Raw genomic sequence first — 14,405 nt, 5'->3', positions numbered from 1 at the left:
AGAGTCTGTTATCTGGATGTGGGGAGGCTTGGGTTCATGAAGAGCAGGGACCAGACTGGCTAAATTGTGTCCAATGATGAGAAAAGAATGTCAGCAGTGACAGAAAAGGTGATGAGTGTAGCCCGTTCCTCTGCCACCATCCAGTGTGTGAACAAGTCCGTTACCAATGGTGGTTTTCAAGGAACTGAAGAGGCTGGTGCTTGAAGCCATCCTTGGGAATTGTGTGCCACTGTTATAAGCCTTATACCTGAAGTCACAAAGCTGCCTTCTTGGAAGTGACTCGAGTCTCCTTCCAGATCAGAAAACTATATGATTTGTTCCCCATCTCAGTTCCTTTTGCTACCATTACATAAGAGGATTAATAAGTAAATAAATAATAAATTCAGGAAGCCCAGATCCCTTGCAGGTTACCCTCATTTATGCCTACATGCATGATCACATCTGCCACCCCGACAAGGCTAGCAAGGCCTTGCAAGCATAGCCCACTAGTTAGGGGTATGAGCACTAACATTTACATCCTGGCTTCTGCATCCGTGAGTGACAAGAGACAGTTAATCAGAACTTTGTGTCCCACCCCTTCACCATCGTTAAAATGCAGATAACTGCTTGGACAGAACAACCCCACTTGCCTGTCACGAGGCAATCTTCTAGGCACAGGCCCTGGCTATCACAGATAGTTATAAAATGGGGTCGTTCTGGTTTTTGTTGGAGTGGCAGAGGGGAAGGTACTGGAATGCACTTTCTATGCTGCTCTTGGCCTTGACCCCTCCTGAGCTGTCGTATCCTGGTTGGTGAAGGAGAGGGAGGGCGCAGGGTAGGAACAAATGGAAAGGGAGAACTGGAACAGGAAGCAGAGCTGCTCTCAGCTCACGTGTGCCAGGGCTCAGGTAAGGCTTCTGCTCTGTTTTGTCTTTTAACGACTCAGAAAGTTACCCTTCCTGTTCTCTTCCCCATGCGTCTCTAGACCTCCACTCTCCAACCTCTCTTGCCTGCACACCCACTGCCGTGATGCTGGGGAAGGGCCCTTGGCTCATACACAACCTGGCCACAAAACCTTCATAGGAATCTGCCCAAGGGTGTGGTGGCATCATAGGCACGGATGGATGGCCAGCTGTGGGCTCCACCAGAGATTTTCCATGTTTTCTAGCAACTACTGAGCCCATCCCCACCCAAAACTCAATTAATTCTCTCCAGCTGACAGGGAAGCTTTCCAGCTACTGACCACAGGAACTGCCAACATCAGGAAGATGTCCACTGGGTGTCCCATTTTCCAGGAGACCCTGATGGGGAGGCAGACAGGTGGGAGAGTAGAGGGAGGGAGAAGGCAGTTTATTCTGTAGAGCACACCCAAGATAACACATACACACTTATACACACAATAACATACATGCAAAAACATAGTACACTAACACACATAATAACACACACAATAATACACATACACAATCAAAATGCAATCACACACACACACACACACACACCTTCAAGACTAGAGAACATGGCCTGCCCTTAATGTTCTTTTCAGCTCACCTCCTATTTTGCACAGTTTCTGCACATGTCCCTTTGCACAGGCAACAAGAAGAAATTCAAGTTCTACTCCCCTCAGCAAAAGAGATGTTAAAGCCACACCCTCTTTTGGGATAACCTAGCACCCTTGTTAGGGCTAGCCTTCAGACTTGTGTTGACAGAAAACTTACATTCGGAGTCCTCATTCTTGAAAAAGCCGAGGAGCTTGATCTGGTCCTCGATGCGCTCGAAGGCCTGGACTTCCAGCTTGTTGTTCACGATCTCCACTGGGTCTTCGATGAGCTGAAATCACACCCACAGGCACAGACATGGTCACAGACACACATACACACACAGAAAAATGTTCAAATAAGAGAGATCTTCTCTCTACAGTGGAAGACAGAACACTTTGGAGAGAAGGGACACTTGGTCACGAACTGTGCAAATAGGCAATGAGATGAAAAGAACACTAAGTCAGGCCACGTTCTCTAGCCTGGAAGGTGTGTGTGTGTGTGTGCGTTTGTGTGTGTGTGTGTGCGTGTGTGTGTGCGTGCGTGTGTGTGCGGTGTGTGTGTGTGATTGTGTGTGTGTGTGCGTGTGTGTCACGGTATGTGTATGTGTGATTGTGTACGTGAACACAAAGGTCTTGAGTTCACATCCCATCCTGCCCCATTGTGCATAGCCGCAATTCTTCTGTCCTGGGGAGGGGGTACTCTATTCCTTTTGACAGTTTTTTAAATTGTATCTTAAGTTATAAATTGACAATTATCAATATATATAAAATGTGTATACACACACAGAGGGAATATGTGTATATTGAGAGAGAGAGAGAGAGAGAGAGAGAGAGAGAGAGAGAGACTGTGTAGTGCGCCCAAGTGAGTGTGTGAGATCTGTGTGCTCAAATGTAGAGATCAGAGCAAGGTCTCAGTGTCTTCCTGTATCTTTCCCTTGCCTCGAGGCAGGATGTCTCACTGACCCGAGAGCTCACCCTTCTGGCTAGGCTGTCTGGCCAGCCGTCTCTCAACACTGCCTGTCTCCTTCTCCTGGGTGTGCAGGCCGAGGAGACATGGCAGGCTTTTCACATGCCTGCTGGGGATTCAAACCCAGACCTTCAGATGACTGTTCTTGCACAGCAAGCACATTAACCCACCAAGCCATCTCTCCAGCCCATAAGTGTTCGTATTCCTGGAACATAAAGTGCTAGGAAATATGAATAAATTGTGAAATAGTTAGCTAACATCCATTCCTTCGGATACTTATCATTTGTGTGATGAGAACATCATCTGAGTTCCCTCTTAGCGAATCTGAAATGCATGTTTTTATTTGCTGTGCTGAGTACTGTCTCAAAGGAGGGAAACCCCACTTATTCCTCTTGCCCGCTGAGACTCTACGCCGTGGATCACAATCTCCTCGTGTTCGACCCCACCCCTGACTCTGGTAACTGGCATTATATGGTCTTTCTGTTCTATTTTTTTAGAAGACATTCAATTAGCTAAAATTCTACCTGTAAGGAAAAACACGCACTGTCTTTTGAATATGAAATGTCTCTCCCAGTCCAGTACTGAAGGCTTGGCCCACCTTGAGGCTTCACTCACTGAGATGTGATTAGGTCATGAAGCCTGTGACTCCATTGCGGGGTGAATCCACTGACAGTGTTAACATCTGATGATGCTCTTGGGCCCTGATGAGGATTAGGAGAATGTGGGTCACGGAGGATGTGCCTTCTGTGTATGCCGAATCTGGTCCTCCCAGCCTTCCTCTTTTTCTCTCTGCTTTCTGGCCAGCAATGTGTAGTGTTTGCCCTTCTGTGCCCAATCTCACGAGTGTGATGCTCTCCAGTTTCATCCTGGTTGTCTTGGAAACAAGACTTTTTTTTTCTTTTTTGCCAGTTGAGTTGCGCTAATTCTGTAACGTTTCCTGACACTTGACTGGAAAATGGAAAAGTGGCCTCCTTCTGGATCCGTGGGGACATGTTTGCTAAAGGTCTTGAGAAAATGATTGCCCATTTTTAGGAAAATGATGGGAGCAGGTTTTCTTCCCTCCACGGATATGGATAAGGGTGTGTGATAAATGGGTCCTGATACAGCCCGGCTCATCACTAGCCTCAGGGCACCCACCTTGAAGACAAAGGCCACGTGCCGGCTAGTTATATGCCAGCTTGACTGAGTTATCATCATCTGAGAGGAAGGAACCTCAGTTGAAAAAAATGCCTCTGTAAGATTGGTTGCAGGCAAGCCTATAGAGTATTTTCTTAATTAATGATTGATGTGGGAGGGACCAGCCTATTGTGGGTAGTGCCACACAGGCTGTGGACCTGGGTGCTATAACAAAGCAGGCTGAGCAAGCCATGAGGAGCAAGCCAGTAAGCAGCACCCCTCCATGGCCTCTGCATCAGCTCCTGCCTCCAGGTTCCTGCCCTGCTTGGTTTCTGTCTTGGCTTCCCTCACTGGACTATGACTCAGGATATGTAAGCCAAATAAACCCTTTCCTCCCCACGTTGCTTTTGGTCATTGTGTTTTGTCACAGCAATAGTAACCATAACTAAGACAGATCACATACTGAGAACAGAATTATCCATGGTTTATGGAAATAAAACCCCAATTTGATAAGTCTAAACACCGCCCTAATTCTTGTTTACTGCTTTTGTGGGTCAATCACACTGTTTATCGTTTAAAGGGTGGAGGCCTGCTTTGAGAAGCCTCCTCTTAGCTGGTAAGTTTGGAGCAGTAACCATGCTGGTCCAGACTTACAATGTTGCTTTTCCTGAAGTTCCCTAGGACTTCTGTGTTAATGAGACAGATGAGCAGAGACTGTGGACACTCTATTTGGCAGCCCCTTTCTGTCCTTTTCTGGCTGAGAGTGTAGAGAGAAAGCAATAGTCTGCTGGGTGTCTGCTGGAAAACTGCCAGTGTGGGTGGTCAGCTGTGAGCTCTTTGTGTTATTGTTGCTGTTTGTTCTAAGGACAGAGTTGCCCCGCAGAGCCCAGGCTGACCCCACAGAGCCCAGGCTGACCCTATAGAACCCAGGCTGGCCTTTCATGCACAGTCCTCCTGGCTCAGCATGCCTGGTGCTATGGTTACAGGTGGATCACCATTCCTGGCAGGATTGGGTTATCTGTGCCGAGCACAGGTGTCAAAGCTTTTAGCCTCATAGCTGTGACTGGCAGTGTAACTTTATGCATGGCTAAAATATTTTGTAGTGTTGGAACTTATGGGTTTGAGGAAGTAATACCTCATTTGCTGAAAGTGAATGTCGTTGTTTTTTGTTCTCATTTGTTGTTGTTGTTGTTGGTGGTGGTGGTGTGTGTATGTGTTTGAGGGGGTATTCCTTAGCTCTGTCTTTCCTAAAATACACCTTTTTTTTTTTTTTTTTTTTTTTTTACATTTCCTTCTTTTGTATGTGGGAAGGTGTGTGCACACCATTGTGTGTGTCGGTGGGGGGTGTTACAAGACAGCTTGTGAGAGCTGATTCTCTCACCCCATGGGACTGGGGAATTGAATACAGACTACCAGGTGTGACGGTAAGTGTCTTTACCTTTTGAGCCAGCTCATCAATCCGCTAACTTCCTTTATACAACTCAGAAAACTCAGGAAGACTAGGCCTGTGGGTCCCCACTTCCATCTCAGGTTCACCCCCTCTTTCCCCACTTCCCATAGCTGTCTCTCAGTGTTGCTATGCCAATACCAATAAAACGTCAGTGGCTATCAGTGTGTAACTGGTAAGAGAACACCGTGTCACTTTTTTTATACACACACACTCCCATCACTTCTAAAAATTGGTTCAGTGACTTAAAGGCCTGCTTCCTGGTAGAAGTAGATTCCGCGATAGTGCAGACACCCCTTGTTGTTTTGTGAAGCCCGAGAAAAGCCTTATGCCACGCCAGGATCTCCAGCTCCTTTGTTTCTGCACCCAAGGTGTAGCCTCTCCTCTGTGAAACAGCAGCACTCAGGCCGCTCACTAAATACTCACATCCAAAAGAAATTCCACTAGGACGTCCGCAGCGAACTCCCCATCAAACTCAATCGTGCGATCGCCCTTCAGAACGTACAGGCTTCCTTCTTCATTGAGACCTGGGAGGGACACAGACCCAAGGTCAAGGTCATTCAGTGCAGAAAAGCCTTCTAGGTCCTGAATGGCAGTGGGGTCAGGATCAGTGGAACTAATATTAACGCAGACAGGTCAGGCTGCCAGGGTCAGCCGTTAATTTGAAATTTCCTCTCAGTTCCACGACTGCTTTAGTTTCCAGAAATACTATTGACCCCTGGCATTGTCCTTACCAGAACCTGTACTCGCCACTACTGTCGCCTGAGCCCGGCTTCAAGCCCCTTGATCACCTAATGCCAGCCTTACCACTCCGCCCACCTTGGCCAGACCAGGGCTCCTCATCCCTGGTCCCATTCTTGTTACTTCTGCGCCGTATGGTGTTAGGAAAGGGTGTGTCCAGCACGAGGCACAGGGCCAGGCTTTTACTTCTCTTTTCCTTTTCTCTAAAGGTAGAATGACCTCCATCCCTGACTCCATCTTGGTTACTTCTTCTGGTTCTGGCTTAAAACCCATTTTCATCTAAGGTCTCTGCAGCCGCCCGGGTCTTCCACTGTTGCTCTCAGGGCTTGAAGGTGCTCACTCTAGTAAGACAGTCTCTACCAATAGGGGTGTGCTCTTCTCCAGGGCGCAGCCTCTCGCACAGAGCTGGGTGGGCGCAGCCTCTCTCACAGAGCTGGGTGGGCGCAGCCTCTCGCACAGAGCTGAGCGTCTGTGTGTGGACAACTCTGCCTCACAGGCGTCTTTACTCGGGCCCCTGGTTGATGCTGGGAGGCAAACAGCAGCTTCACCTTTGCCCCAGTACCCTTGGTACAAGGCGCCGTACTTTAACAAATCCTTGCCAAGATTGATATTATTGCAAATCCACCACATTATTAATTCTTCAGATCGGTCGTTTTCAACTCTTTTATCCAGGAAACGCTGTCTCCTAAGGAACTACAAAGGACCCTCGAGAGCAGGAGGGCTGGGCCACAGCCTGCTGCCCTGAACCCCATCTGAGGAGCTACTGACACACCCCAGCATTGGATACACAGAATATTCTTGACTCTGGTAGCATCTGATCTTGAAATGTGCCCCAGGAAGCATCGGTCAGCATCTTGTTTGGGATTTTGTCTTGAGTGAGGCCAAGTAAGGCTTCACATCCCATTGTAGCCATGACCGAAGTGAGGCAATAAGGAGAGGAGGGTGAGGGCGAAGGGGCGGGTATGCAGAACACAACCACATCATGAAAACCCCAAGTATCCAACACCTACATTGCAGCTGCTTTCATCCCACCACGGTGACCCTAGAGGAAAACATATTTAGATAGACAAAGCCCCATCATGCCCTTGGCCAGTCTGTTCTTGTGAATTCTTGTTCAGCCTGTGCTGCCTAGGTCTGAATATTTCTAGGGCACTAGCACTTTTTAAAATTTTACTAAAAATTCTTCCAAATACCACCCACTCACTAAAACAGTAGCAGGTTGGGAGCAAGGCTAACAATCAATGAGCTGCCAGGGAAAGAGGTAGAAGTCATTAAATATTTTTGACTCTAGGAAGAGTTGAATGTATTTTACCTCTATGTTCAGGCTAGAAAAGGTATTTTTAAGACATCTCCAAGGAAATCGATATGCCAGTCATTCTCAGTAAGTCGTCATGGGCATGAGTTCTTCCTGTATCAACTTAAGTAGTCTTCTCTAAAATAAATCTTACCTTTTAAAATGTCTGCTCTTCTAAGAAATAAAACAGTAAAGAGTGTTTTGTAATTTGCTAGGATAATGCATTTGCATGTACCTGGGATAATGCATCTTCATGGACCCAGGATAATGCACCTGCATGGACCCGGGATAACGAACCTGCCTGTACCTGGGATAATGCATCTTCGTGGACCCAGGATAATGCACCTGCATGGACCTGAGATAATGAACCTGTATGTTCCTGCGGCAATATATCTGCATGTTCCTGGGATAATGCATCTGCATGTACCTGTGATAAAGCGTCTGCATGTACCTGGAATGATGCGTCTGCATGTACCTGGGATAATGAACCTGCATGTACCTGGAATAATGAACCTGCATGTACTTGGAACAATATATGTGCATGTACCTGGGATAATATATGTGCATGTACCTGGGATAATATATGTGCATGTACCTGGGATAATATATGTGCATGTACCTGGGATAATATATGTGCATGTACCTGGGATGATGCACCTACATGTACCTGGGATAATGAACCTGCATGTACCTGGGATAATGAACCTGCATGTACCTGGGATAATATATGTGCATGTACCTGGGATGATGCACCTGCATGTACCTGGGATAATATATGTGCATGTACCTGGGATAATGCATCTGCATGTACCTGGGATGATGCACCTGCATGTACCTGGGATAATGCATCTGCATGTACCTGGGATAATGAACCTGCATGTACCTGGGATAATAAACCTTCATGTACCTGAAGATATCTATTGAACCACCACAAAGATTTTTTTCTTCTTCTGTACTTACTACTCCAAATGCAATTAACCTTTCTTCAAAGGTTCTGTTTCATAACCTCCTGCTATTTTTAATAGCCATTCTCCACTGGTCATGCAGAAAAAGCTAAATGGACAGTGTTGGGGTGGTATTTGGAAGCCAGCGGGGTTCCTTGTGTCCTTTCTCCTTGGGATTATGGAATGGGGATCTTAAAGGGCACTTGGTCATGACATATTGACATGAGAGATTACCGTTTTCTCTGCCTTGTCGCTTAACCGTGCCTCACCTAAATCCATCCAGGCTGAAATTTTCCAGCTGGGGTTCAGCCTTAACTTTGGGACTTATGGAGACTCTGATGTAATTGCACAATGTGCTGAGTGCTGCTGGAATGTTCCCAGAGAGCCCAGAGAAGCCACTGAGGCACAAAGATACAGAAGCTGGGCTTCTAGATGCTGTGAGGGCTGTCAATCAAGGCCCCAGAGCCTTACATCACTTTCTCTCTGCCTGATACTGATACAAAGATAAATTAAATGATTCCTGCCAAACAATTAGATCAAGGCCTAGGTTTACTTTTATCAGGCTCTTCTCTGACCCAGAATGGTGTATGCGCTATCATTTTATGTGTTTGGAAATAATCCAGTTACCATGCAAGATAGATATAACTGTGTTTTTTTTTTTTTCCAGACACATTTGTTTCTTCCTAACGGATTTCAAATAACAAACTTACCCAGTCTCTTGGCAAGCTTGGCTTCTTTCTTGGCATCCACCATCACAAAGCCTATGTTTTTATGTTCCAGAACCTGGGCCACGAGCTGGAGACAAACAGGTAGAGGAAGTGAGTTAAGGGAAGAGTGACAGTAGAAGCCATCCCAAGCATCAGGGCCAGCACTCTGCACATCCTGCTACTCAGACCTCTGATGAGTCAGTAGAATGCTGAGAATCTGAGCAGGGGGCTAAGGGGAAAGATCTGGAAAAACCCATCCATAACCACAAGCCCCTTTCTGTCCTCAAGAAGACAAAATTGGGCCGCAGAGAACCCAAAAGGAGCCAAGGGTGCTCAAACACTCAGTGGACACCTGGTATGGAGCCTTGAGCCCTTCTGCAGTTGTCAAACAAAACTGTCAGGGACACATCTTTGAGTGAATGAGTCCTGAGGCCTGGAGGCCTCCTGCCCCTGGACTGGCATGGTACAGGTGCCCGCTGGCATCTGGAGGCTTCCTAAGCCCATAGTGAGGAAGAACAAGAGGAAGTGTCTGAGGATGGAGGTACCATTGACCCTAAAGTTCAGGAGGATGCATCAGTGCCTTGGACAGGGAGGTGGCAAAAACAACAACAACAACAACAAACCACTCTAGCAGACAGCAGCATAGGAGATGAATGTAATGCTATTTTATTTGTATTTTAATAAATAAAGCTTGCCACACTGGCCAGACTGAGAGACCAGACAGCAAAGGCACACACCTTTAATCCTAGTAGCCACAACGGCACACACCTTTAGTAGCCACTAGTTTGTCATAGAAACCAGACGGCATTGGTGCACACCCTTAATCCCAGAACTAGAGAAGATTATAAAACAGGAGGACACAGCTCTCGCATAGTCTCATTCTGAGATTCCTGGAGGCAGGATCGCCATTTCAGACTGAGGTAGAGGTAAGAGCCAGTGACTGGCTGTTTTGCTCTTCTGACCTTCAGGTTGAATCCCAGTTTCTGTTTCTGAGTTTTTATTAATCGTGCTTCAGATGAAGCCATGTGTAAGACTGACATCCAACTAAGCTTCCTGAAACTCTCAAATGTCAGAGTGCCATTTCTCTGTCATCTTGCCATCTCACCAAAAAGGGTCTTGACAGAAATGGGGATACCATGAAATACGAAATGTCCGGAGATTGAACCTGGGTCCTTACAAATGCACACCGAACCATTGTGCTACACTTTGAACCTGAATACTACTTTTAAAACATATATATTTGTTAGGAATATTTCCTAACGTGAGCTCCCTGCCAACGCAAAATTCCCAACCAAGTCGAATCAAAACAAGCCAAACTAAATATTTGAATTTTTTCACACTATGTTGGTATATTTTCAATTTTCACATCTGTGTTTTCACTAGTATGGAATATATCAGTGTATTTTTATGTTTTTCTTATAGCTTATAACCTTGAACTTATTTATTATTTCTTTTTCATATTTATTTATTTATTTATTATGTATACAATATTCTGTCTGTGTGTATGCCTACAGGCCAGAAGAGAGCACCAGACCTCATTACAGATGGTTGTGAGCCACCATGTGGTTGCTGGGAATTGAACTCAGGACATTTGGAAGAGCAGGCAATGCTCTTAACCTCTGAGCCGTCTCTCCAGCCCCTTATTTATTATTTCTAAGAAATTTTTCTTTCTTTGGAATTCTTGGGAAATGTCTGGGGTAGATAATCATGCCACCTGCAAAGGTTTCTCCCTTTCCCATTTGTCCAATTTTCCATTTCCTTGTGTTTCTGCCCACTTTTCATTCTGCCGGTGAGCACTCTAGTCCTGCATTGAAGATGGTACCTTGTTTTCTTACCTGTTCTTTTTTATTTCATTTTGTTTGCACCTCAGTCTTCTGTATGGAGCTGTTTTTCCTTTCTGTCCTTTTCATTCTGCTACACATTTTACAGGTTGATCCTATGTATTCTACAGTCCTTTGGGGAGTTCTTGTTTCCCCCAGAAACTCGGGGGCTATTTGGCTCTGCGGGAGCTCTTTGTTCCGCTACCCTCTGTTGTGTGGCTGTTCTATCGCTCCATCCTCGTTCCTGTGTCTATCCCTGTTGTACCCCCGCTGTCTTCTTCCTTCCATTCCCTTTCCAGTTAGACCTCCTAGGTCCTCTGAGGTGAGCGCAAATCTGTCCTGGCCTAGTCACGCTTCCTTCTCATCTGTTCTTAGTCTTTTTCTTTTTCTCTGGCTCTGAACCAACCCCTCTTTCTGAGACTAAGGATCCTAACAGAATGTCGATCTGCTTCAGGCATGCCCGGTGCCTGCAGTGGAGAGAGGACCCCAGGAACAGGGAACCACTGCCACCCTGAACATCCCAGAACGTTTCTCTTTTCTTGGATTTTGTCTGGGACTGGAAAGGCTGGGAACGCCGCATCACTGCTGTGACTCACCATGAGGTCCCCGTGCCAATTGCTGCAAAATCTCTCGGGTGTAGGCTATTCCATGCAATCCATCAGACCATGCTGTGTTCTCTTTTTGTAACAAATATTTTTTTTCATTGCAAGCCACCCTGTCCTATTTACAGAAGTCAAAATCTTAAATGAATGTCCCCCTGTCAATCATTCAAAGCCACCACACCCAGCTTTGCAGTACAGTAAATTCCTCCCTCTTCTCCAGCATGAGCCTCCACAGCAGTCCTTAAACTTCAGTTGGCACAAGAATGACCCGGGGCTCTGTTAAAATGGGGCTTCTTGGTCCTCCTCTACTGAACTGAGAAGCTAGAGCTGGGTGGGGCTCAGGAATCCACACTCTCATCCACCACTGCGCAGCCACACCCCGTGGTTCTGAGGCCCGGGCTCTCAAGTCAGTCACTCTCTGGAAAGCACAGCTATGAATGACTGGGCTTCCTCCGAAAGTCACACGGCTGTGTTCCAGCTGTGGGCTCACGTTGGCTCTTTTGATCTCTCCATTTAGTGTGGGAGGTACTACTAATCCAGGGAGGCATGGAAACGGTCCACTGAGCACTGGAGGCCATCACCACCCAGCTCTCACAGCCTGCATTATGTCCATGTAAAGGTGGAAAGAGAGCTGACTCCACGAGATTGTCCTCCTAAACAGCTCCATAGGCGTGCCGTGTCATGTGCGCCGCGACAAGCATGTACCACACGCCCACACCCCCCAACACACACACACACACACACACACACACACACACACACACACACATATCAGGAAAGAACACTTCATAGACTAGTGACAAAGTATACAATCCAGGAATTGGCACTAAGTCCCATGCTCTTCATCATTGGGGTCTAACAAGTATAGGTCTTTTACTCATTTAAAGGTGTCACTAGTCTGTGCTGTGACTTCAGTGTACAATGTAGGCAGTAACAATATCTACACCACGGGACTCTTTTAAACTTTTGAAGGTCAACAGAAATAACAACTATGAAGTGTTTGGCATGGGTCTTCACATACAGTAGATGCTTAATAAGTGTAGATTTCCTCCTTAATAGTATGAAGGCTGGGCCGTGGTGGTGCATGCCTTTAATCCCAGCACTTCGTAGGCAGAGGCAGGCAGATCTCTGTGAGTTCGAGGCCAGCCTGGTCTACAAGAGCTAGTTCCAGGACAGGCTTCAAAGCAAAACAGAGAAACCCTGTCTCGAAAAACAAAACGAAAGTATGATAGCTGAATATGGTTCTGGATTGTGTGCTGATCCCCAAGTATCAAAGCTCAGGGTATCAGAATGGAGAAAGAAGTAACGATCGTTAGCTAAGGATGAGTTAATGAGAGAGGCAGCCAAAAGAGCAGGGCAGATTTAAAGGCTATGGAGTCTCATGAGAGAGAGCTTGTGGGCAGGAGTGGGAGGCAAACCAAAAAGAGCCTGGCAGGCCATGAGGAGTGCTGTGGGATTGGTTTCCATGAACTTTGGGTGTGTCCAAATATCCCCCCATAACCACACAGCCCTGCATGGTGGGCCCTCTGCCTCTTCAGCTTAAAGGGAGCCTGCATCTAGATATGTTCTCCGGTCCATCTAGAAGGTTCCCTTCACCGTTCTCCACCAATTCTGTTGTCTTTGCAGTGTACCTGGACATGCTAGTTCTCTAGAAGGTGACCCCTGACCCCTGCTCCCAACTCAGTGCTTACAGGGGGACCCTGAGATTTTCCTCTGCAACTTTCCCTTGGTTTGGATATGATGGTTGTGATAATCACCTCTCTACTGCCGGTGTTCAGGCAGTCGGCTCTTTGTCTATGTCTGCCTTTCTCCCATGCTAGCTCCAGCACCCAGGAGGGTAGCTGAACGGACTCCCAAATTAGTTCCTCAAGTAAATGAACCAATTAAAAGGGAGACTGCTTATGAGAGCAGAGGCCAGTGGGACAGTGGACGGGCAGAAGGAGTGAGCACATCCACAGGGAATAAACAGTGTCAACGTAGGTTTGAAGGGGGACATGTCAAGGGCTGGACCAGAACAAGCTAGCTTAGTGGAGCAAGTTGTATTTGGAGGAGCTAGGAAGTGTCCTGTGTCTAAGATGTATAAGAAAAAGAGTGAAGGTTTGAACCCTGGGGTTGGAAATTATAATTTGGAGTTGAGTAGAACAAAGAGACTGATCTGAGTTCAGAGAGGGTAGACCCAAGGACCCAGAACAGGCAGAGGAAGGGTATGGAAAGGAAGGGCATCCAGGTGTCAGGCAGGCATGTGGTCTGTTCGAGAGATGACTCTGGTCTCAGACAGAGGTTGGGACCATGAAGAAGCAAGAGACTTACATGGTGGCTAGTATGAGCAGAGAGACAGCATGAATACCAGCGAGGCCCAGGCCTTCTTCCTTGGCTTTTGACAGAGAACAAAGGAGAGAGAACAAGCAGAGGGGTCACAAGGTGTCTTAGGGTCTCCAGCCAAAAACCAGAACAAAGGACAGATGGTAATGTCAGGAGAATGTTCCAGAACTGGGGTTAGACTCCCAGAACTGGGGTTAGACTCGCAGAACTGATAGGAGTTGCAGTGAATTCATGGTCACAGAAAACACTTCCCAGAGGAACTGAGGGTGTGAGAGACTGGGCCACTTGGGGACCTGGGGCATGACAAAGCCTCAGGCCAGAGCTGGCCATGTGAGAGGCGTGTGAAGCAGATGCTCATGCCTGAAGAAGCACCCACCCCATGCAAGGAGGAGCTGCTCAAAAGCCGAAAGGCATGAAAGGATCACTATGGTGCCCTGACTGCAGAGTCACTAAGACCTGGTGTCCCAGGGAGTCCAGGAGGGGCAGGACCCCCAGCTGGTCTCCCTCCTGGATTGGTAAGCCATGGATGACCTTGTAAAGAAAAGTCGGGACAGACGCCAAGCCAATGAACTGGACAGTCGAGTGGGTGGCAAGGACAGGCTGGAGCAGGTGTGGCTTACTTGTTCCAGAAGTTTGTCCATGAAAGGAAGTCAGTGCACAAAGGAGTGAGAGGGACAAGTGCCCCCTACTGCCTGGCTATTGCCCTGGGCCTCAGAGGTCAGGGCATCCAATAGGTCTGTGCGTGCCTCCCAAGTCCCTGCATAGGACTGTGTGTGCCTCCCAAGTCCCTGTATAGGTCTGTGTGTGCCTCCCAAGTCCCTTTATAAGACTGCATGTGCCTCCCAAGCCCCTGTATATGTTTGTGTGTGCCTCCCAAGTCCCTGCATAGGACTGTGTGTGCCTCCCAAGGCCCTGTGTAGAATTTA

General features: G+C 47.2%; 1 protein-coding gene across 1 annotated transcript in view; it reads right to left on the bottom strand.

Annotated features, from left to right (window-relative positions):
- The window catches only part of Casq2 (calsequestrin 2), a 55,201-nt gene that overhangs the window by 27,974 nt on the left and 12,822 nt on the right, over positions 1-14,405 (bottom strand). The window contains exons 2-4 of the mRNA XM_057793594.1: positions 8,739-8,823; positions 5,476-5,576; positions 1,698-1,809 (exon numbers count right to left, since the gene is read on the bottom strand). Coding sequence (XP_057649577.1) covers positions 1,698-1,809; positions 5,476-5,576; positions 8,739-8,823 — 298 coding nt within the window. The remainder of the gene's footprint in view (positions 1-1,697; positions 1,810-5,475; positions 5,577-8,738; positions 8,824-14,405) is intronic.

This window comes from Chionomys nivalis, chromosome 18 (genome assembly GCF_950005125.1).
Source record: "Chionomys nivalis chromosome 18, mChiNiv1.1, whole genome shotgun sequence".
Classification (NCBI taxonomy): Eukaryota; Metazoa; Chordata; class Mammalia; order Rodentia; family Cricetidae; genus Chionomys; species Chionomys nivalis.
This window is presented reverse-complemented; position numbering and strand designations above follow the sequence as displayed.